Source organism: Pipra filicauda, unplaced genomic scaffold, assembly GCF_003945595.2.
Source record: "Pipra filicauda isolate LSUMZ 115617 unplaced genomic scaffold, ASM394559v2 scaffold441_size551697_pilon, whole genome shotgun sequence".
NCBI lineage: Eukaryota > Metazoa > Chordata > Aves > Passeriformes > Pipridae > Pipra > Pipra filicauda.
The window spans coordinates 193,741-214,544 of record NW_024104578.1 but is presented as its reverse complement, the minus strand read 5'-3'; the positions used below and the strand labels follow the sequence as shown (position 1 = coordinate 214,544).

Below are 20,804 nucleotides of genomic sequence, written 5' to 3'. Positions count from 1 at the left end.
AATCCCATTAGATTATCAGGAGATTGATTAATAGAAATGTGGTGAGAGTGAGCTGTGCTAAATAGCAAGCAACCACTTTCAGATTTAGAAGGATGTGTCCTGTTCCTACAATTCCTGTTCCTTTCTTATGGTACATCTCTTCTCTACACTTCCTGTTTTCTGCTATTTGTATTTTTAAGTTTGGGTATATGTTTTGCTCAAAAAATCTAGTTGCAGTTTATAATTAGGCATTACTGAAAAGTGAAGGTAGAGATGCATCTTGAAGAATTTATTACACCTGTAACAGTGGGATATCTCCCATATATCTAATAAACTACCTAATGCCCCTTTTTCAAGGCTAACGTGTCAACAGAGGACTGGTGAACATGTTGTTACATCCATTTTTTGTAAATACATGAATGCAAATCCTGTGTCATCAGTCTTATCATATTTTATATTTAACACCTGTTTATATTTCTCAGGCCCTGAGATTGCTTTCAGTTTCATCAAGGCCATGGTACAGACATTTCATGCCTCCTTTTCTTGAATTGTCTTTGCTTCTCTCCATTTGGCTTTTCCTTTGGCAGAAACAGTAAAAGTAGGACAATGAACACATCTTCTTGTATTATTTTAAAGCAGCTGCTAAGCACATTTTTATACAGCTGCAGTCATGAATCCTTCCTGGACCAGTAGTACACTGTTGATAGCACTCTAAAAGGCTTTTATCAACAACTTAATCGCATAGATAGTGCAAATAGTTTACAAAGAGCACTTATGGAGGAAAGACTGGCAGATGAAAAATTCCAAGTATGTGGTATTTAATGTGATAAGGCAGATCCTGACTTGTCAATTAATTAATATACAAAAGAAACAAGCACACAGAATGGAGACATACGGTGTCAGAAATGATTTATGATGCATGCAGATGTTTGGCACATAGTTCAAAGAACTTAGCGGAATGAATGGAAGAGAAATCCAGGTGTACTGTAGGAACAGTTCTTGCTTATTGATGGATTGATTTCAATGCAAAAAAGGCATTGAAACAATGTTTCACCTTTACTGTTAGAAATAAGTGAATGTAGACTGAACCCCCATTTTATTTCAGAATCACCCTGTAAGAAAACAAAATCATAGTGCAGGAAAATAAATAAATGGACATTTTAAAAAACCTTGGAAAGATGTTACCATGTTCTGTTATTCTAAAATCCATTGTCCTAGTTATCTGTAGAGAGCTATTAATTGCATTCAGAAACACAAATCATGGTCGAATTATCACAGGACACACACTGTTAACTTATTGGTGATAGCCTACCAGGGCAAGGCACTGAGTCCTTTGTAAATGAGGTATTGTGAGGAAACACAGCTTTTAGTGTAGGAAGTGTTAACTTGGTACTGTGCTTTTGCAGCAGGTTAAGAATATGCATGCAGACAATTGCTGCAGACCAGCTGTTGCTGAGTGTCTGGCTGATGTGCCACAGCTCCTTCAGGTATCCAGAATGGCACAGGGATAGCAAAACTTATCTCCCAGGAGACATGTGTTCTAGGTGACCCCTTGGAATTCCTCCTACTCCTCTAATTCTATCAATTGTACCAAAAAGAAGCTAGATGATGAAATGCCATCTGAACATGGCAGAACTTCAAAGCATGACTATTTGGTCTAGTCAGTTTAAAGCATAAGTGCCTGCGTAGTTATTTTATTTCTTTTTCCATTAGGACAGCCTAAGCCTGCATCACTCAACCATGTTTCTACAGTTTGTTGGAATTGTCATCCCTTTTCCTTCCCTTCCCTTCCCTGTAGCATTTTATTTACTGCCTAAAATACTCAGCCACAGTGCCCATGGATACCAACATGCCTGCCCTAGATCTGGACTCTGGCAGTAATCTGGACAATAATACATGTGAAGATGCAGTTCACTTTCCATTGAAAGATAGTTATGTGTAAAGCTAATATGAATTAATGTCATATATTAGTTGTGAAAAATTTTAGATAAAAATAGGTAAAATATAGCTGTACTGATTTAGTTACAGGTAAAACTAATGTAAGTAAAACTCACTGCTTAAAGTTTCCCTCATCGTAACAATTTTCTTCATACTTATTAAACCTGCTCGGAGATTAAATTACATATAATTTCCATTCTTACAGCTGAAAGACTGCTAAATGAGTGACAGTTTTAATGTCTTCTCCAGAAATCCCTGAAGTACTCTTCAGGGAGTCTTATATCAACAGATAGGTACAACTGTGTGAAGCTGACTAAGTCAGAACTTTGGCAGTTGCAGCAATGGCTGTGAAAAAGGAAATTACTGCCCTCCCTTTTAGGAAAATTTGCCTTCTGTGATCAAGTTCTTGGTGACATCATATACCTTCTCTGTATTTTTGCAAAAGGAATGAGCATCCCTGTCTAAAGTGAGGCAGTGGTCATACGTTGTGTTGTTGATGTTGTTGATAGGTGTTAACACTGCAAGCAAAGCAGGATGCTGACCTGTCAGGTCTACTCTGCATGTTTTCCACTAGAGAAACTACTTTGTACTGTATTAATATAAACCAGACAAGGCAACATGAAGAATTGAAATTACTGCACTTATAAATAATGAGGTATTTGTTCTTTTGGGGAGAAAAACAAATTTCTAGTTCATCCTAGTTTGTTTTCCAGCAAACAGCTGTCTTTTATTTTTCTTAAAATAATAGAAGAAAAATCACCTTTTTATTAGCTTCATCTCTAGAGGTTTTGAATGTTCCTAGCCTGGTGAAAGTCTCAATTACTGCGTGTGTGTATAAGCACATGTTTGTCTCATCTGTTCATTGTGGAACAAAGGATTTCCCCGAAAGTATCTTTTGAGCTATTTTTTATATTTTAGTAGAATCAGTATATTTGAATAATATAGTGGCATCAGCAAGGGATAACTGCAGTTCAGCTATAGTCATGTTCATTTCAGTTTAGCATTGAAACTGTAAGGAAAATTCAAAAGTTTTAAGTTCAGCTGACAGAATACCCTAAAAATGATGGACAATTTTTTGGGGGAAAAAAAAGAGTCAAAAGCTTTCCACATTAAGTTCAAAGTAACACTGAAATACTTTCTCTTAAAAAACAGGAATACCTTTGTTGTTCAGTGACAGTATAATGACTTTGAATGTGTAATGTAACAGAGGTTTTCAAGCGAATGAAAACCTACATTGTTGCACTGTGATATCGTATCTGAAGAGAAAAACAAACAAACAAACAAACAAACCACTTTGTTCCAGGCTATGTCCATGTCAGATTCATTTTGCTGTGTAATGCAGCACTTGTTAATAACTATTTAGCAGGAAGTCAGTGAAGTCTGTGCTTCTGTGTTTAGAAATTACTTTCACATCTAAAATAAGATGGAAGAGGGGAAGGGAAAAAGGTAGAAATGTGTTATTGTAAAAACAGAATGGTTAGTGACTGACGGAGGCTGGTGAGTGATGTAGTTTTGAGGTAAAAGTGCAGGATAGTGTCTCAGATTGTAATGTGCCAACAGCTATCTGCATCTAGTGAAATAGGTGCATTCTTTGCTGAATTCCAGCAAGAGGACTTAATTTGCAGAAGGAAGATTCTGAAGTTCAACAAAGAAATTGTTTCTCTTTCTATGAGTTACTGGTTTTGAAGAGGAAAGAAAAAAACTCAGTTGGTCTTTGTGATTTTTTTCTGTTGGTCTTTGTGCTTCTAGTTTTTGTTATAGAAGTCAAAATTTACATTCTCTTAAAAAATTTGATTTGTCCAAGACATAATCCTCTGAGGACTGTCTATGTACTCAGAAGAAGCTTTACTGCTTTTAACAGCCAAAATACTTAAAAGATTCCTGTTTCACTCAGCTGACCAGATCTCTTCACAAAAATAATTAGCTGTGCTTCTGTGTGAGACTACAGATGCTAAAATGGATTTTTACTATAGAGACATAACTAATTCATACTGGACTAGAGTTGGGGAGGGGAGGGAAACTAGAAATAGAAGAACAGAAAATAGTGACTCTTTTCTGTGATATATATATGTGAACATGTATATATCTATAGAAACATATATGTAAAGAATGTGAATATGTGCATATGTGTGCATTTGTATACAGAGGGGTATTTGCATACATATATACATAAGTGTACATAGATAGATATATATGTGTGCATAGATAGAGCTATATACATACAGTGATGCAGTACCAGAGTGCTATGCAGTTCTAAAGTTGTGTGGTAACAAACTGTACCCTATATTTATTTTGTGCCATCTCACTTCTAGACCATTCCGTATTGCCACTTGCAATAATTACAAAGGGAGTCTTATTTTAAAATAGGTGTAAATAAAAACCCCCAAACAAACAAAAGCAACAGTTTAGATGTTTTGCCTTCTGGTACTTCATCTTAAATCTGATTGTATTTTAAAGGTGGCCCATGCAATCTGAATGTTTGGAAATGTATTAATAAAATTAGAGCATTTTACTGAACTGGGCGCATTCTGTTATGTTTGTTGTGATAAACATGGGAGCTGACAAAAAGTCTCAAGGTCACTAGGAAATAATGTATTCCCAGTAACACAGAACAAAATTTTGCAAGTCTTAATATTGAAAAAAATACAGAAGATGACTCATACACAATGTGTGGGAAGGAACAAGTGTGTGAAATCTGATTGTTTCTCATAATCAGTCTGAAGACAGAAGAAAGTAACTATTCATCTCTTCTGACTTTAATCCCACGACAGAAATAATTCCTGCCTTTCTCTGTTCTTCCCAGTTTTCTAATTCCTCTGGGTAGAAATAGACTGAGACAAGACAATTTTGAAAATATGGAAGCATTTATATAAATCATTGTAGCTATTATTCAGGAAATAATTTGTTTGCTCAACGAGATAATAGGTTTTTGATTGCAGCTTGCTACGTTGTAGCTGTATGCCAGCCATGCCAGCTTTATTTAACTTCTTGGTTGTTGTTTTCTTTTCTTTTTGTTGTTTATACTTGATGTATTCTAAAGAAGGTACACTTTCCCAACAACACATGCAACAATTAAATGCAGTTATCAGTATGCTATATTTTAATTTTATTTCTTTTTTTTTTTTTTTTTTACAGAAGGAAGGAGAAAAAAATCACAAAGTCCGACTAGCAGTTGGAAATGGAGTAAGAAATGATGTATGGAGGGAATTTTTAGACAGATTTGGTGCTGTTAAGATCTGTGAGTTTTATGGTGCTACTGAAGGAAACATTTGTTTCATGAACCACACCGGAAAAATCGGATCTGTTGGACGCACCAATTTCTTTTATAAGGTGACTCTTTATTTACATTTTACTTGGTTAAAAGTAGTGCTGAAAAATTGTGTTTCTCAGTTTGATGCTGGGACATGGGACTACAGTCATAAATCCAAGGGAAATTTTTTAAGACAGTTATTGCAAGTTTAGTTGACTCTCCATAATATCTGAATGCCTACCCCAGTTATATTTTCAGCAGTAACATTTTTTCTTAGAGTTCACCAGGGTCAAAAAGGCCTTGGTCTCTTCTGACAGTTCTGAGTAGGTTCCAAGTTATAATTTCAAATCTCTACTACATTAGAGGACAAAAGAGAAAGTTGAATTTGTTTCAGTACCTAAGAACTCATCACCTGTAAAATAAGCATACAAATGTCCTATTCTGACTTGTTTTTCTACAGATTATATTTAAAGATGTTTTCAGATAGAATATCTATATCGCATATTGCTATGTAAATATTTGTCATAATTGGAAAATAATAGTAATTAAAATACAGTAGCATATAGATATAACTTTAATAGATATTTTATACCTAGGTGTAATTAAAAACAAGTAACTCAAACTACATCTATGCTGTATCATTATACAGAAATGTCAAAGATAATACAATACATATATTATTGAGTAATTGTGACATAGTCGTCAAGATTATAAATTTTAAAATGTTGTGCCCCTTCATTTACCATCTGCTAAATGTGTTTGGTGTGTTCTAGGGTACTAAAACTAGAAAAAAAAGCCCTTCTGTATTTCATTAGCCTTGAAAACAGCAGTCATATGTCTTGGAGAGAAGGATTATGTATTATTTATACTACACATGGTGACTTTTCCTTCATCCCTCTGAGTAAATGCAGAAATTATTTCAACTTTAAGTTCACAGATAGATTTTTTTCTTTTTGGTCCTATTAGTACAATCTTTTAAACGGTTTGAGAAGTCTCTAAGTAATGTGTGTCCCAAGCTTTAGCTAATAATATGAAAGAATATTTAGCAAGGCTTTTTTGCAAGGAGACTACATATTTAACATTTTGTTGTTGTTTATGCCAGTTTTTACTCTTCTTGAAATGGATAGTACTACATGCATTGCCTAGAATTTTAAATTGACTGAGATACCTATCCATATATACAAGTCCTGCTGACTTAAGTGACATTTGTGCTCCTGAGGAGAACTGATAGCAAAATGTCCTGACAACATTATTTTCAGAGAATATTGTAAAACCATTGTTTGCAAATACATCAGAGGTACCTTCTCGAGATGTGCAGATAGGTTCCTAGGCAGCCTGTGTTTCAGGGTCCACAACTTCACTACAGCATCACCACACGACAATCACCACAGACTGCTTCACGAGCTGGGGCCAGAGCAATTCTTCACTTCTGGTCTGGGAACTCAGACTGCAGGGAGGAACATGGAAACACTCAGAAAAGCACCACAGGAGCCAGTGGATTTTTCAGAAACCATTGAGAGCTCAGGAATTTAAGCAGATGACTCCACTGACTCTGTGCCCCACACGCCTGATGCTCTGTAGCATGCATGGTGACCCTCTGATGCTGATGGGTATCTCTAGAAGGGTACAGATCCACTACAGGAAATCAGGAGTCCGGAATTTAGGGAGTAGTAGGTGAGCCAGGAACCTTAGAGTTGATGTTAATTTTTGTTACAGAGTTTTCTAAATCACATGCCTTATAATATTATGAAATTTCTTATGTTCTGAGTAAACTTGTTTTTGGTATCGCAGAACTTTTGGCAGAGTTTTGTCATAAGTCATTAACCTTTTGGAAATACCATGTAAAGGTTACAGCAGATAAAGGATTAGACTTGAAACTACCTATATATTTATTTAATTATCTGTATTTTTAATCAAGTAGTATGTGGGTTTTCCACGTGACACAAACTAAATATGTATTTTGATGCTATAGGTAAGTTAGTTTTTACCTATTCAAGGTATTTGTGTTTTTTGTTGAATACATTTTATGTGTTGCAGATTATTAAACAATGCATTCTGGAGTGTAGCTGTTCTCTTTCTTTTACTGCCAAAGGTTGGGGACAAATAAATGTGATAAAATTAAGGTTCTACAGAACACTTTTATTTTCATAAAAAAATTGAGAGACATAAGTTAATAGGAAGAAAGAGATGAATGCTATAGCAGTTGCCAGACATCCAATAAGTCACTGTGTTTATAACTAGAAGCAGTGCTCTTGTTTGCACTTGTTTATTTTCACACTATGTTCTTTATATAAGAGGGATTGGTTCATGTGCTTGAAAGCTTCCCTTGGTATATGAATAAATCAATGTTTATATAGAGTCAGCAAAAAGAAAAGTAGAAGCCTCTGAGTAGCTTTTTATCTTGTAAAACTTAAAATGTTTTGCAAAGAAGATAGTGCATAGATTAACATCATAATGCAATAAACTACTGTTTAATCTTAACATCTGACATATTTAGTTAATATTAATCAATTTTGTTATGTGTGACATACCTTATATGTGTACTTTTAAAAATGTGATATGGAAAAAATATCTAAGACCCTCAGTCATGTCCATCACATGTATATATAAATCTCTTTCTTATACTAAACTAAATTCTGAGTGATGGCAGACAACAAGGGAGCGTGAGATTAATGAGATCTGAGGAAGCTTAAAAGAAGGGCTAAAAATAAACCATGGCAAGTACACCTGAATATCAGCATGTAAAAAAAAAAAGTAGTAATAAACTGTATTTGTAAATGTAATTTTTCATTAACTTAAGCGTATTCAAACTATCACAGCAATCTAAATCTCTTATTCAAAACTCTATAGATCAAAATCAGCTTTGAGCTGAGAAACATTTAAATCTTATAACAAATTTTAAATAACTTCAACATACAAAATGTCATTCCCACAGCAATGCAGAATTAGTATCATGCAATTTCTTCATGCAGTCATAGAAGTGGCAGAAGAGATACTTTTTTGTTTAAATGTTTACTGTTTAGTTTAAATGTAAACAAAGTCAGCTTTAAAAAAAATTTAAGACCCTGGAAAACTGGATTCACAGCAAGAATATTGGCAGGTGTGAATCTAAGCACCGGCAGCTCCTAATTGCTTTGGCCAATGAAAATTAATGTTTCTGCTCTTTTGACTAGTTTTGAGCTAAAATAGTCTAAGATACTATAAGTGTATTACAATACATATTATATGTGGTGATTCAGTTAATATGAATCATAACTTAAAAGGGTTTTTTCCTTACTTTTGTTTACATTGGCTAACAAAACTATGTGGGGGACATATGGATCTACTCTTTACAGCATACATAAGGCATTACAAGTATAATTAAAAAAAACATCTCTAAGATATTATGCTCCAGATTTTTTTTTCTTAAATTTGAGTTTTTAAAGATGCTTGAAACTAAATCTAGTATACGTAATGCTTTGTTTTATAAACAGATATTCTTCCAGAGAATTCAACAATATTTAATCTCTAAAACAAATAAGTAATAAAAAGCAGTAGCTTGTGATCTTTATTTTCTGAAAAAGGCTCTGTGAGCATTCACTGTAAATTGAAGCTTTAGGAATTTCAAAATTATTTTCAAATCATTATTTAAACTCACATATTTCCAGTCAATTAAAAAAAAAAAAAGGAGGGGGAGAAAGCTGTTATTAGGTAACATCCAGACAGCACAGTAATAGACAATAATGTTGCAGATTAACTCATTTTAAATTTCCACTAGCTAAATTATGCTTTTTGTTTGCTACATTTATGTGGTGCTTCAGGCAGTAAAATGGAGATTAAAATGATGAATATTGCATGCAGTAGTCTGTGAAAATAATATGGTAATGCTTCTACAGCTCAGGTCTTCTTCCCTATTAAATTTTAAATAATGAGGTGAACCAAATGTAAGTCTGTGCACAGACTAAATACTTTGCAGTGGAGCTTTCATTTTCTAATATTTAATATGAAAAGCAAGCTTAGAATCATAGAATGATTTAGCTTGGAAAAGACCTTTGCACAGACACAGTTGTTTGCACAGAGTTTATATGATCTCATTATGCATATCTAATACAATACATGGTATTTTCTTTCAATTATGTATTTGCACAAGTATTATTTTGAAAACCTAACTGGAATAGGCGTAGTTAATATTCTAAAGTTGTAGGCACTGAAAGTTGTATACATCAACACAGTATAGTCATATATAGTAAAAGTCTTAACAGTTTTTAGATGATCTTAGATAATAAATTACAGTTTCTAAGTGTTTATAGCAACTTAAAATAATTCTTTATTCCTTCAGAGCTCAATTGCTGTATCTTGTCAACATACTATTCTGTATGATGCATTATTTTCAGCTATTCTAATAAAACACAAAAACAAAATAACACTTCATTTTATACAATTTCACTTTTATTTTTTATATTATTCATTGCATTTGGCCTGTCATATGAAATGTATTAAAGTAATGTCAATGTAAAAAAAAAAGAAAGCAAAAAAGAGCAGCATTTAAATGTAGGCATCCATAAGAAAAGATCATAAGAAAAAAATTACTCTTATTCTGATCCTCAAGGATAACACAACTATTTTCCAATTGAGGCAAACTTTCTGGTTCTCAGATTCTTGACTTTGGTAAATGCCTATAGTCTGAGGTTAATTAAAAAAATTACCATTCACTTCATGGAAATTGTGTCCCATTCTTGAATCATTACTTTATTTTGCAAGCTATGACCTTTTTCCTTTGATCAACTGTTAAAAATATCTTTTTGATTCAGGCTTAGAGTGGAAGGAAAACACATTAAAGAGACTCAGAGAAACAATTTTTTCCAGATGAGACTGAATTTGTGGGATTAATGTTTGATTCAAGTTGCTATTTATTCAGACTTTCTTGAAAACAAAAGTATTTGATATAGTTACGACAACATTTCAAATTAGGGTAAAGCAAATACGCGACTCTTCTTCTGAATAAGTTGCAGAAAAGCAAAGAGATTTATATTTCAGCATCCTACCCTTTACTTCATTCACTTTCATAAAACTGTCCTTAAATTATACTGCATTTCTTTATTGTGAAGACTGCAGGTGTATATTCATATGTTTTATAAAATTGTTTCCCTGGTGGCCGAGATTTCTCCAGGAGAAGATAATTACATACCTTTGGTTTGACTAGGTGTTAAATATTGCTGATACATTCCTTTATGAAAAAGGAAAACAGAATCCCAAACTGGGCAAACTATTTCCTTAGAATAATAACTGCAAACACAGTGGTCCAAATAGTATCAAGCATATGGTATCAGTCAGTGTCTCTTAAAGATCCAGCTTGGATTTTTATCACAGTAGAAAAAATGAAGCAAAATAAGAGTCAAATGCTGTATATTTGAGGAAAAAAACCCCAATTGCGATTTCTAGTTTTGATTAGAGTATCTTGTCCTCTCCTTCAGCTTCCTGGGAGCCACAGGAGTATAAATCCTTCTGCTGGTCTTCACTTTCCACCACTATACACCCGCCTGAGAAAGCATGAGGGAAGAACTGAGGCTAGCTAAGTAAGGGTAAAGCCCAGTGGGAAGCAGGTTTCCCTTTGTGAGGAGATTTAGGCCTTTGCTTTGTCAGCTGTTTTCAGTGCCAGAGGATCCCAAAAACATATCAGTCACCACCACTAAATTCACTTAAGTACCAGATATGCATCTATTATCCTGACTAGTGTAGGCTTTTCCACTGATAATGTGGATCCCACAACTTACTTGTAAGAAAATTGACAAAAGGACAGTTCTTGTCTTCATTTATTAAAATGTTTTGATTTTGCTTAACTCCAGGAAATGGCATAAGTTTATATACAGAGTATTTTTAGTTTTAAATGAAACTGCATTCTCCTTTTAGATGAGGAAGACTGGAGTACAGGTTTCCCAGCTTATATTTGCTGCCACCAGATGTCACTGTGTAGATAAATAACCGATGACTTTTTCCCTTTTTTAGCTTTTTTTCCCATTTGATTTAATCAAGTATGATTTCCAAAAAGATGAACCAATTAGAAATAAGCATGGTTGGTGTGAAAAAGTTAAGAAAGGTAAGTGTTTATATTAACAGGATATTATGGCCTATTGATTTTAATAGAAACACTCCAGAGAATTTTTAAAGGAGTCTTGCTATCATGTTAATGCAATATGCCAACAACAACTATTACTCTTTGCTCTGAAAATAAAAGCAATATGATTTTTGATCTAAGACAAAACATCATTAAACATACCAGTGCTGATACCAGAAGAACCCAGGAGGTCTTTGTATACATTCACAGAACAGTGATGTTCAAAAGTGATGGTATGATATTATTATCTTTGTATACATAGATAGTGACATCTGTGTTTTTAAAAGGAGTTTAGCATAGGGAGATGGTTGCCAAAGAGATCTACAGGAAACACTGGTGGATTAGAGCAAATGTTTTAGATGAGAGATTGTTTCTGACTAAGTGATGTGATTCAGCTTAATAATTTAAAAAAAAAAAAAGGCAAAATAGCAACAAAATTATTTGATTATAGATGTCTTCAAAATGCTTATCAAATATATGATACGTCACGGTTATACCATTTTTCAAAGTGTTTATTAGATACTGAAGCATCTCTTGAACTATAGGAAGGTAATAGCTGAAACTGAAGCAAGAAGAAGTCATATTAAAGGTCAGGCAGACAGTTTTAACAGGGAGTTGAAGCAGATTTTTCAAAGGAGAAGAAAATAAGTCTCTGAAATATGAAATTTTATAGGAATTTATCTCTAGGGATGTCAGACTGAGCTGTTAAGGGAACACATACCACTCAGACTAATAAAAAGCATTATCCCTGTCTATAGTCTTTGTCTCACCCATGCCCTGTGCCTTCAGAGCACCAGTGACACTGCAGTGACACTGCAGTGACACTGCCAGTGAACTAAATACTTCTGCTTTAACCACTACCAATTTTTGGAAAACAGGCACAGGTATTTTATGAGGAAGAAGTCTTAAAAGTTATGCATATTTCCAGAAGCATTTTTTTTTATATTTTCATTTTTTGTCTCTGATACAAAGTAATGTAACTCTCAAGCTTTACTCTTCACAACTTGCTCCCAAAAGGTTATTTCCTACAATTATTCCACTTTCAGCAAACTAATACCTTGATACACTACATGCCTAATAGGATGTTCCTTTTCCTGTCTGTCCTTATTTTTTGAGGAAAAAAAAATTGTATTAAAACTTTCATATTTTACTCCAAAAAGTAAAATGATGATGCTTTATCACTTTAATGAATATTTTAAAGAAGTGTTCTCAGAACTTCTGAAAGGAGACTAAATAGGGACTTAATGTCTGGGTCGAGCACCTACTTTTTATTAACACTAGTTTTTCAGTAGGAAGCTGATGAAACTGAGACTCATCATTGGAAACTCAGTAAGATGTGGGGAGTGAGACATAATATTAACTTGAATTGTGCACTTTGGGAGGACAATAAACCTATTAGTGAGCTTACAATTGATAGGTGACAGTTCTGGGAGAAAACTGATGAGTCGTTAGGAAGAAGTACAAATGACTCAGAATTTCAGTGAACAATATTGTAAGTAATATTAATGTTAAATACAGGAAATTTCCAGTGATACCTTAGGTTTATATTCTTTTAACTTCTCCGTATAGGTGAGGCTGGTCTTCTCATTTCCAAAGTCAATGCGAAGAACCCCTTCTTTGGTTACGCTGGCAATAAGAGACACACAGAAAAGAAATTACTCTGTGATGTATTTAAGAAGGGAGATCTTTATTTTAATACTGGAGATCTAATGGTTCAAGATCATGACAATTTTCTATATTTTTGGGACAGGATTGGAGATACCTTCAGGTATAATTATTGTTTCTTTTCACATTTCATTAAAAATATACAGAATAGAATAATACTGTTATATTTGGTTTTGACCACAAGTGTTCAGTTTATTATATTGTGATGTAGTTTATAATGATCCTGAAGTGGATGATAGGGGCTTAATTTGGTCACAAGTGTTCCTCTGTATTTGAATAGCTCATTTTCAGAAGGTTTTGTAGGACTTCCAGCTCTTTGGACACTCCTTTCCATAAGCATATAACTAGGGATGGTTTTGCTGTGACCAAGCAAGTTGGATACTGATGTGGAGAAAAATGTATCAAATAGTAGAGATGACACATTTAAATACATGTAAAACTTTTGGAAATAATTGTTTTAAACTTTCAATGTCCTGTATAGTGATTCTAATACCCAGTAACATTTGAATTGCAACATGATCTGGTGATCAGATCAATACAACAATGTGACAAGTGTGAAAAATCTAAGGTGGTGTTAGTCTGAAATGAATGGAGCTTCTACTAAAGTTAATGCTTTTTACAGAGGAGGTGTCCATATGTTTCCACGGGATTATTTTTTTCACATTTCAGGTGGAAAGGGGAGAACGTTGCAACTACAGAAGTTTCCGATGTCCTTGTAATGCTGGACTTCATACAAGAAGCAAATGTGTATGGTGTGTCTGTGCCAGGTAAAAGCTTTAGTTGTATGTGTTTCTTCTCCTAGGTTAGTTGTTAACCCTCATAACTTGGGTTATGATTTCATATTTTGATTTCATATCTTAAACCCATGAATCACTTTTGATTGAGTCATCTGTTTAATACCTAGTTAAAGTGTAAATGCAGGTAATGAAATACCACCAGATTGTGAATGAGCCAGTGAATCATGCATTTTTATTTGTATGCAGTTATGTGTATTTTTGAAAAGCTATCATGCATGAATTTGTGAGAGCTACATAACCTAAATTTAAGATTTATTAAATTCACATCTGTGGAAAATCCAGACATCCCTGTGACTAAATAAAATGTCAACAAGGTAAGAATAAAGTAACTCTAAAAGAAAATGTATGAAGACATTATTCTGTCTTATTTTACCTTTCACTTAGCCTCATAAAATAACTGTAAACAATTAATATTACAAAACCAAGGACAAAGTGAAAAAGAATACAAAGAGTAAAGTAAATAAATTATTAAGAAAAAACCCATTAATTTATTTTTAATAATTATTGCTTTGTTTTGTTATTTTTCATGAGATCTTATGGGCTCGATTCTTATTCATGTTAAATCTTTTTAAAAAATGTATACTAGGTTCTTGCTGGCATAAAAATAAGTTTCTGTATAGGAGTCTGTATGGTGCTGTGCTTTGCACTGGTGGCTAAAACAGTGTTGATAACTTACCAGTGCTTGGCTACCACTGACCAAAACTTGCATTGTACCAGACTTTCTCCCTGCAGCAAGTATACTGGGGATTGGCAAGGACTTTTGGGAGCAGATGTAGATGGGAGAGTGGGCTGAAACTAACCAAAAGGATATTCCATATCATACAATGCCATGCTTAGTTATAAAAACTGGAGGAAAGGAAGTGGACATTTGTGGCTGTGGCATTTGTCTTCCCAAACAGCCACTGAGGCCCTGCCCTATAGGAAGTAGCAGGACATCTGCCTGATGAGAAACGTTGAATGACGTCCTGGTTTTGCTTTGCTTGTGCCTGTAACTCTTGCTTTCCCTATTAAACTGCCATTATCTTGATAGCCACGTCTTGCTTTCCCTTCTGCTGCCTTCCCATCCCATGGGAGAAGAGAGTGAGAAGCTGGCTGGATGTTTGGTTGTTGGCATGGGTAAACACAAGGAGTTCAAAATGTGAAAAAGGTGCAATTTACTTGTATTTTAAAGCCATACAACAAGAAAGATTGTAGTAAAGAAGACTGTCTGAAAATCAGACTCCAAAATATGAGAGCTGCTCGTTTCCTGTAAAATATTTATCTGCTTACCTACACAGTTTATGTGAGTGTCTTGATAATTGCACTTAAAAGATAAACAAACCAAGTTTCATTACAGATTTTGTAGTATTAGCAACCAACCAACCAAACCAAAAAAAATAAGGCAGAACATCTCTGCTGTTACTACTAGCTGATGGTTGAAGTGTGCAGTTAGTTTTGACTGCTAAAGTTCATTGCTTTTATATTTTATCCATTTTTTTCTTTCCCAAAGACACAAAGTGCTCTCTCTTTCCAGACAATTAAGAACTTTTAATCTCTCTCTCTCTGTTAACAATCTGCAGATCTACAGTTTTATGAAAAGATACTGGCAAGAGAGAGAGAGACTAAAACTGAAGCATAATTGGCTAATCCAGGAAAGAGGCTCATCACTCTTGTTTCTGAGAGAGGAATGGTGTTGACGTTTATCCCCCTTTATTGATTAATATCAAGCATGGGACTCCATTTGCTCTTACCCACCACACTCATTTACAGCATTATTGCTTAATTGATCACCTGAATGATCTCCAAATATGTGTAATACTACATAAAATATGAATATTGCATCTTTATTGAAACTCAGAAGATGAAACATGACTACCAGTTTGCTAATGCACTACAGTATTTTTTTGTAAGGTTCATCCCTAAAATGTCAACTTCGTTCATTTCTCAAAATTCTCATCTCACTTCTTTTTCCCCAGATCATGAAGGAAAAGCAGGAATGGCCTCTGTTATTTTAAAGCAGAATACATCATTAGACTTGGAGCAAACGTATAAGCAAGTAGTGACTTATCTACCGAGTTATGCTTGTCCCCTTTTCTTAAGAGTCCAGGTAAGCTGCATTATTGCATTGTACATACAAACATCTACATCATTTAAACGCAGAGGTGGCTAAGTGAATAACAGAAAGTGCTTGTTCATGTATCACTTGACCCAGTTTTAGACCCAGTCCTATTCTCTGTCTTCATTAATGGAGTTCTGGGAAAGGGATTACACAAAAAGTCAATAAATTTGTAGATTATGTTTAAACAGGAGAAACTGTACAAATGAGGAAGGACGGAGATCATACAAAAGGATTTAGGGAGATTAGAATCATGAGCATTGTAAAACAAAGAGATCCAGATTAAAAAATGTGAACAATTGCATCAAGAGAAAATAATCTAAAATCCATTTTATTCAATAGAATAGAGAGAATAAAGAAGTACAGCTAAAGCAGGAGACATCGATCATGCACAATAAAACAAATGCTATTTTCTGTGTAAGCTAACGACAAATGTTAAAAGAAAAGATACTAGGTAAATTGAAAAGGTGAATTAAAAATGTACGTTATTGTCGTCACCACGGTAATCATCAGTCATCCCTATTTCTGTACTACTTCCCTCTAGTAACTGTCCAGTTTGGGGAAAAAAATACTCCCTCCCCCAAAGAGTTAAAAATATGAATACAATACAGGGGATTACATAGGGCTAGGAAAAAATGGAGCGTAGAAAACATAAAATACTGATAATCACAATAATTGAAGTCTGATGAGCATCTTCAGTTCTGGTTAGTGTTTTGAAAACATCATGATAAAGATGAACAGAAAAATGTTTTTGAGGATGCTTGTGAAGGAGTCTCCTAAGTCTGAGGAGCAGATGAAAAAAGTAATCATCATTTAAAGAGAGAAGCTAAATTATGGAAGTTGGTTCCCTAGGCCAACCAGAGACTGAATACTGATTCAGAATAAAGAATGGAAAGAAAAAGACTGTGAAAGACCTTGAAATTGAAATATATGTATTTCTATCTATAAGTCCAGGAAGATATCTTTTGCAGCAGCATTCTGATATGAACAAGCAAGATTAGACTTGAGAATGTTGCAGTAGTCAGTTTATGAAATTATGATAACCTAGTCTAGATTTACTCCTGTATAGATGCACAAAAAAGCCTTTATGCTGGACAGAAGGAATCTGAATCTTGGATGTAGCATTGATATCAAGTATCTGGAATTTCAACAAAAATTTAAATGCCTACACTACAGATGAATTGCTGTTAGTAAAGCTGTTATTAATTGAGAAAAAAGGTAGTGGGTGAAACTTCAAGGGAAGAAATTAAAAATGTATTAAGCTTGATCTGACATATAATCATACTTTAGAAGATGTCAGAACGTTTCTTAGACCAACCAGAGCAGGTACATACAATACTTAATTTTTCTTTTTCAGAGATTGCTTGCATATATAATATATATATATAAGATATATATATATATATGTATGTATGTATGTATATAAATATAAAGACAGAAGAGAATCATAGAATCACAGAATTAACTGGGTTGGAAGGGACCTCCGAGATCATCAAGTCCAACCCTTGATCCAACCCTGCCGTGGTTCCCAGACCATGGCACTGATGCCACATCCAGTCTCATCTTAAACACCTCCAGCTCCCTCAGCCTCTCCTCACAGCACTTGTGCTCCAGACCCTTCCCCGGCCTCGTTGCTCTTCTCTGGACCTGCTCCAGCCCCTCCATGTCCTTCCTGAACTGAGGGGCCCAGAACTGGACACAGCACTCCAGGGGTGGCCTCACCAGTGCTGAGTCCAGGGGAAGAATCACTTCCCTACTCCTGTTGGCCACACTGTTCCTGATCCAGGCCAGGATCCATTGGCCTTCTTGGCCACCTGGGCACACTCTGGCTCATGTTCAGCTCCCTGTCCATCCCCACTCCCAGCTCCCTTCCTGCCTGGCTGCTCTCCAGCCACTCTGTCCCAGCCCGTGGGGCTGCCGGGGGTTGTTGTGGCCAAAGGGCAGGACCCAGTCCTTGGCCTGCTTGAACCTCATCCCCTTGGAATCAGCCCATGGATCCAGCCTGTCCAGGTCCCTCTGCAGAGCCCTCCTGCCTTCCAGCTCATTGACACTCCCCCCCAGCTTGGTGTCATCTGCAAATTTGCTGATGATGGACTCAATCCCCTCACCCAGATCATCAATAAAGATATTAAACAGGACTAGGCCCAACATTGATCCCTGGTGTGCTCCCAGCAGCCGTTTAAATCCCTCGTGGATGGGCTGGGTTCTGGCCCCTAGTCAGCTGACTGGCCTCCCAGGAGACCTCCAGAAGATGATAAAGAGAGGTCATAAAGCTGGGCTGAGTAGAGGTAGGGAGAATAGAGAAGAGAGTCTCACTAGAGGTGCCTCCCACTACTTTTCCAAGGTACACTGTGGCAGTGCAGCAGCCTGAAAACACAAAACGTATGGTCAAGGTCTGTCTTCCTTTGGACTTGCTGAATATAAGTATGGCTAATTTAGTATGTGACTCTTTCAACCCCTCTTTTAAGGTGACAACAAATGATTATATAGAGAATTTCCTGAGTTTTATCATTAAAGAGCTCTTGATAGTGATGGTTTTTACTCACACGTTCTTTATGATGTGTAGTTTAGCACATTTTATAATGTGCACGGTGAAGGAGATTGATTGTCTCAGGCAGGCTGGGGCTGCACCACATGTGACACTAATGAGACACTGCACAGGGATGCAGAAAGAAATGAGCTCTAGCTTTTGTCCACCACACCTCCTGGTGTTGGTCTGTAGCAGCACACAAGTTCTAGATTTCCAGCACAATGAGAATAAACAGTATTGATCTTATGTCAAGTAAGATTTTGAAACGCACATGTGAATGTGAGCAAAAGAGAAGAAGCTTCCCTTCTGAATAATGTATCTTTCTCTCTTCTACAGGAAAAAATGGAAATGACTGGAACATTCAAACAACAAAAATTTCGCCTTGTGGATGAAGGTTTTAATCCATCTACAATTACTGATCCTCTTTATTTTTTAGATAATTCTAAGAAAGCATATGTCTCGTTAACCAAAGAAGTACATGAGATGATCTTATCTGGGAAAATGAAGCTTTAATTAACCAAATAATAGGCTCTTAAGGATCAGTCTATAGGACCTATTGTATGAGAAAACAATAAAAGTAATTACCAGTATTTATACGTAGTTATCTCCAGAATAATGTTTTATATATTTGGTATTTACATTCAGATATGTCTTATATCTTTACTTACTTTATCATTATTTTTATTGATCACTTTTTACCTCTTGAGACAAATTTCTAAGTAAATAACCTGTAAAACATGATTGAAATCTATTTTATCTTAACTTTGGAATATAAGTGCTGAATCTGATACTTTTTCTTAGTATTATATGAACATGAATGATAAAAAATCGTAAAAAAATATTCAATATATAAAGATATTGTGTCACACATTGTGTCTAAAAAGAAAAAATACGCGAGTAACATCTTTTTTTATGCAGTTTATATTTTATATGTACTTCCCAATATGTATTTCAAGAAGTAAAGATTTGACAGTGGCTGGAAGAAAAAAAAAAAATTCTTCTGCAGAGACTTTTCTGATGGAACATAAGATGAAAGAAACTGAAGCAGAAGAAAGCTCTCCAAACAAAGCCAAATACTAACATCACTGCTGAGGTTTTTTATTTTTTTTTTGTCATAATCCACCCTCTTTTATTTGTTAAACTGGCTGTTTGGACTGTCAAATTCTGAAGACAAAGCAAACTTTTGCAAAATGTTTATCAGCTGATGAACAATAGGCAGAGAAAATCTGCCTGCTTAATGGGGAAAATTGTTCATATAGCGTAAAAAGAATTATTGCAGGACTTTGTCATGCATACTGACTAAGAAATAGCTTCCTTACTCTTATTAATGACTGTTATAGATCATTATTTAATAAATATAAAATATAGTAGAAAATTTAAAATTCTAAATTCTGTGTCCTAATAATTGCTTTTTATGACTTTTACAATAAAATATAAGATAATTTAAACCAAATACCCTATGGTCTCAGTTTGATTTAAGTCTGATTGCATAAAGTCTGTTTTCTAGCCTCTCTTGATACACTGCGTGCTCAGTGTCATGTTCTAATGGATCGTGATGATCTTGAAATCAGCCAGAAGCAATATCAGGGAATACTGAAAGGGTGACTTTCTTCAACACGGGGCACCATATTTCTCTCTTCTGTCATAACAGTGGTATGAAACCAGGTTCTCATAAAAGAGTAGGATGTAAGACATTTTAAAAATAACTATATTTGCTTGTGTCTTCCTAATTTTTACACCTAACAAGACACTAGAACCTGTGTCAACTCTCGAATCTCTGATTATCACTTTCACTGACTCTCCTTAAAAACCCAAACCAAGGTTGCAGTAAAAAATATATATAATATATAAGCTTCCTTATATTTTTTAACATATGTTCTTTATGGGACTGCCAGTATAAATAAGCGAGTTTACAATTTGGCAATTTACGAAGCAGTGAGACCTTACAGTACTTACACCAACGTCATGCTTTATGGTAGATGTTAATAAGAAGTTCATAATGGGGGCTGGAGAGAAGTGCTGCATAAGGATGGTGGGGGTCACTATGGCCCAGCACTGCCTGAGCAGTCCCACTTTGTCTGTTTCTGTAGGCAGTGCCCACATGGCTGTCTAAGGCAGAAAGCTGTGGTGGGGTGTGCTTGTTCAAACAGATGGAAGTATTGTTGCTCTGTTCTGCAGAGGCACTTTCCTAGTCAGCTGCAAATTTAAGAATGAGCTATTTACTACAAAGTTAAACCCAACTTTCCAAGTTAGCCTGCAATCTTTAGTAAAGTGTTGATTGTTGAAATCACAGCTTTTGTATCTCTTACATAAGTGTGTGTTGAATATAATTCAGGATCCCTTTTCTTTTGTTGCAACAGTAAACTTTACATTCTTTCTATGGAAAATAATTGTTTGGGTTTTTTTTAAATATTTGCCCCCAAAAAAACGGTACCTTGAGATCCACAGTAGCACAT

General features: G+C 35.0%; 1 protein-coding gene across 1 annotated transcript in view; it reads left to right on the top strand.

Annotated features, from left to right (window-relative positions):
* The window catches only part of SLC27A6 (solute carrier family 27 member 6), a 38,106-nt gene extending 18,305 nt beyond the window's left edge, over positions 1-19,801 (top strand). Inside the window, exons 5-10 of the mRNA XM_027714437.2 lie at positions 5,053-5,247; positions 11,153-11,243; positions 12,831-13,029; positions 13,596-13,693; positions 15,679-15,809; positions 18,685-19,801. Of these exons, the coding sequence (XP_027570238.1) occupies positions 5,053-5,247; positions 11,153-11,243; positions 12,831-13,029; positions 13,596-13,693; positions 15,679-15,809; positions 18,685-18,861 (891 nt within the window). The 3' untranslated portion in view covers positions 18,862-19,801. The remainder of the gene's footprint in view (positions 1-5,052; positions 5,248-11,152; positions 11,244-12,830; positions 13,030-13,595; positions 13,694-15,678; positions 15,810-18,684) is intronic.
* The last annotated feature ends 1,003 nt before the right edge of the window (positions 19,802-20,804 follow it).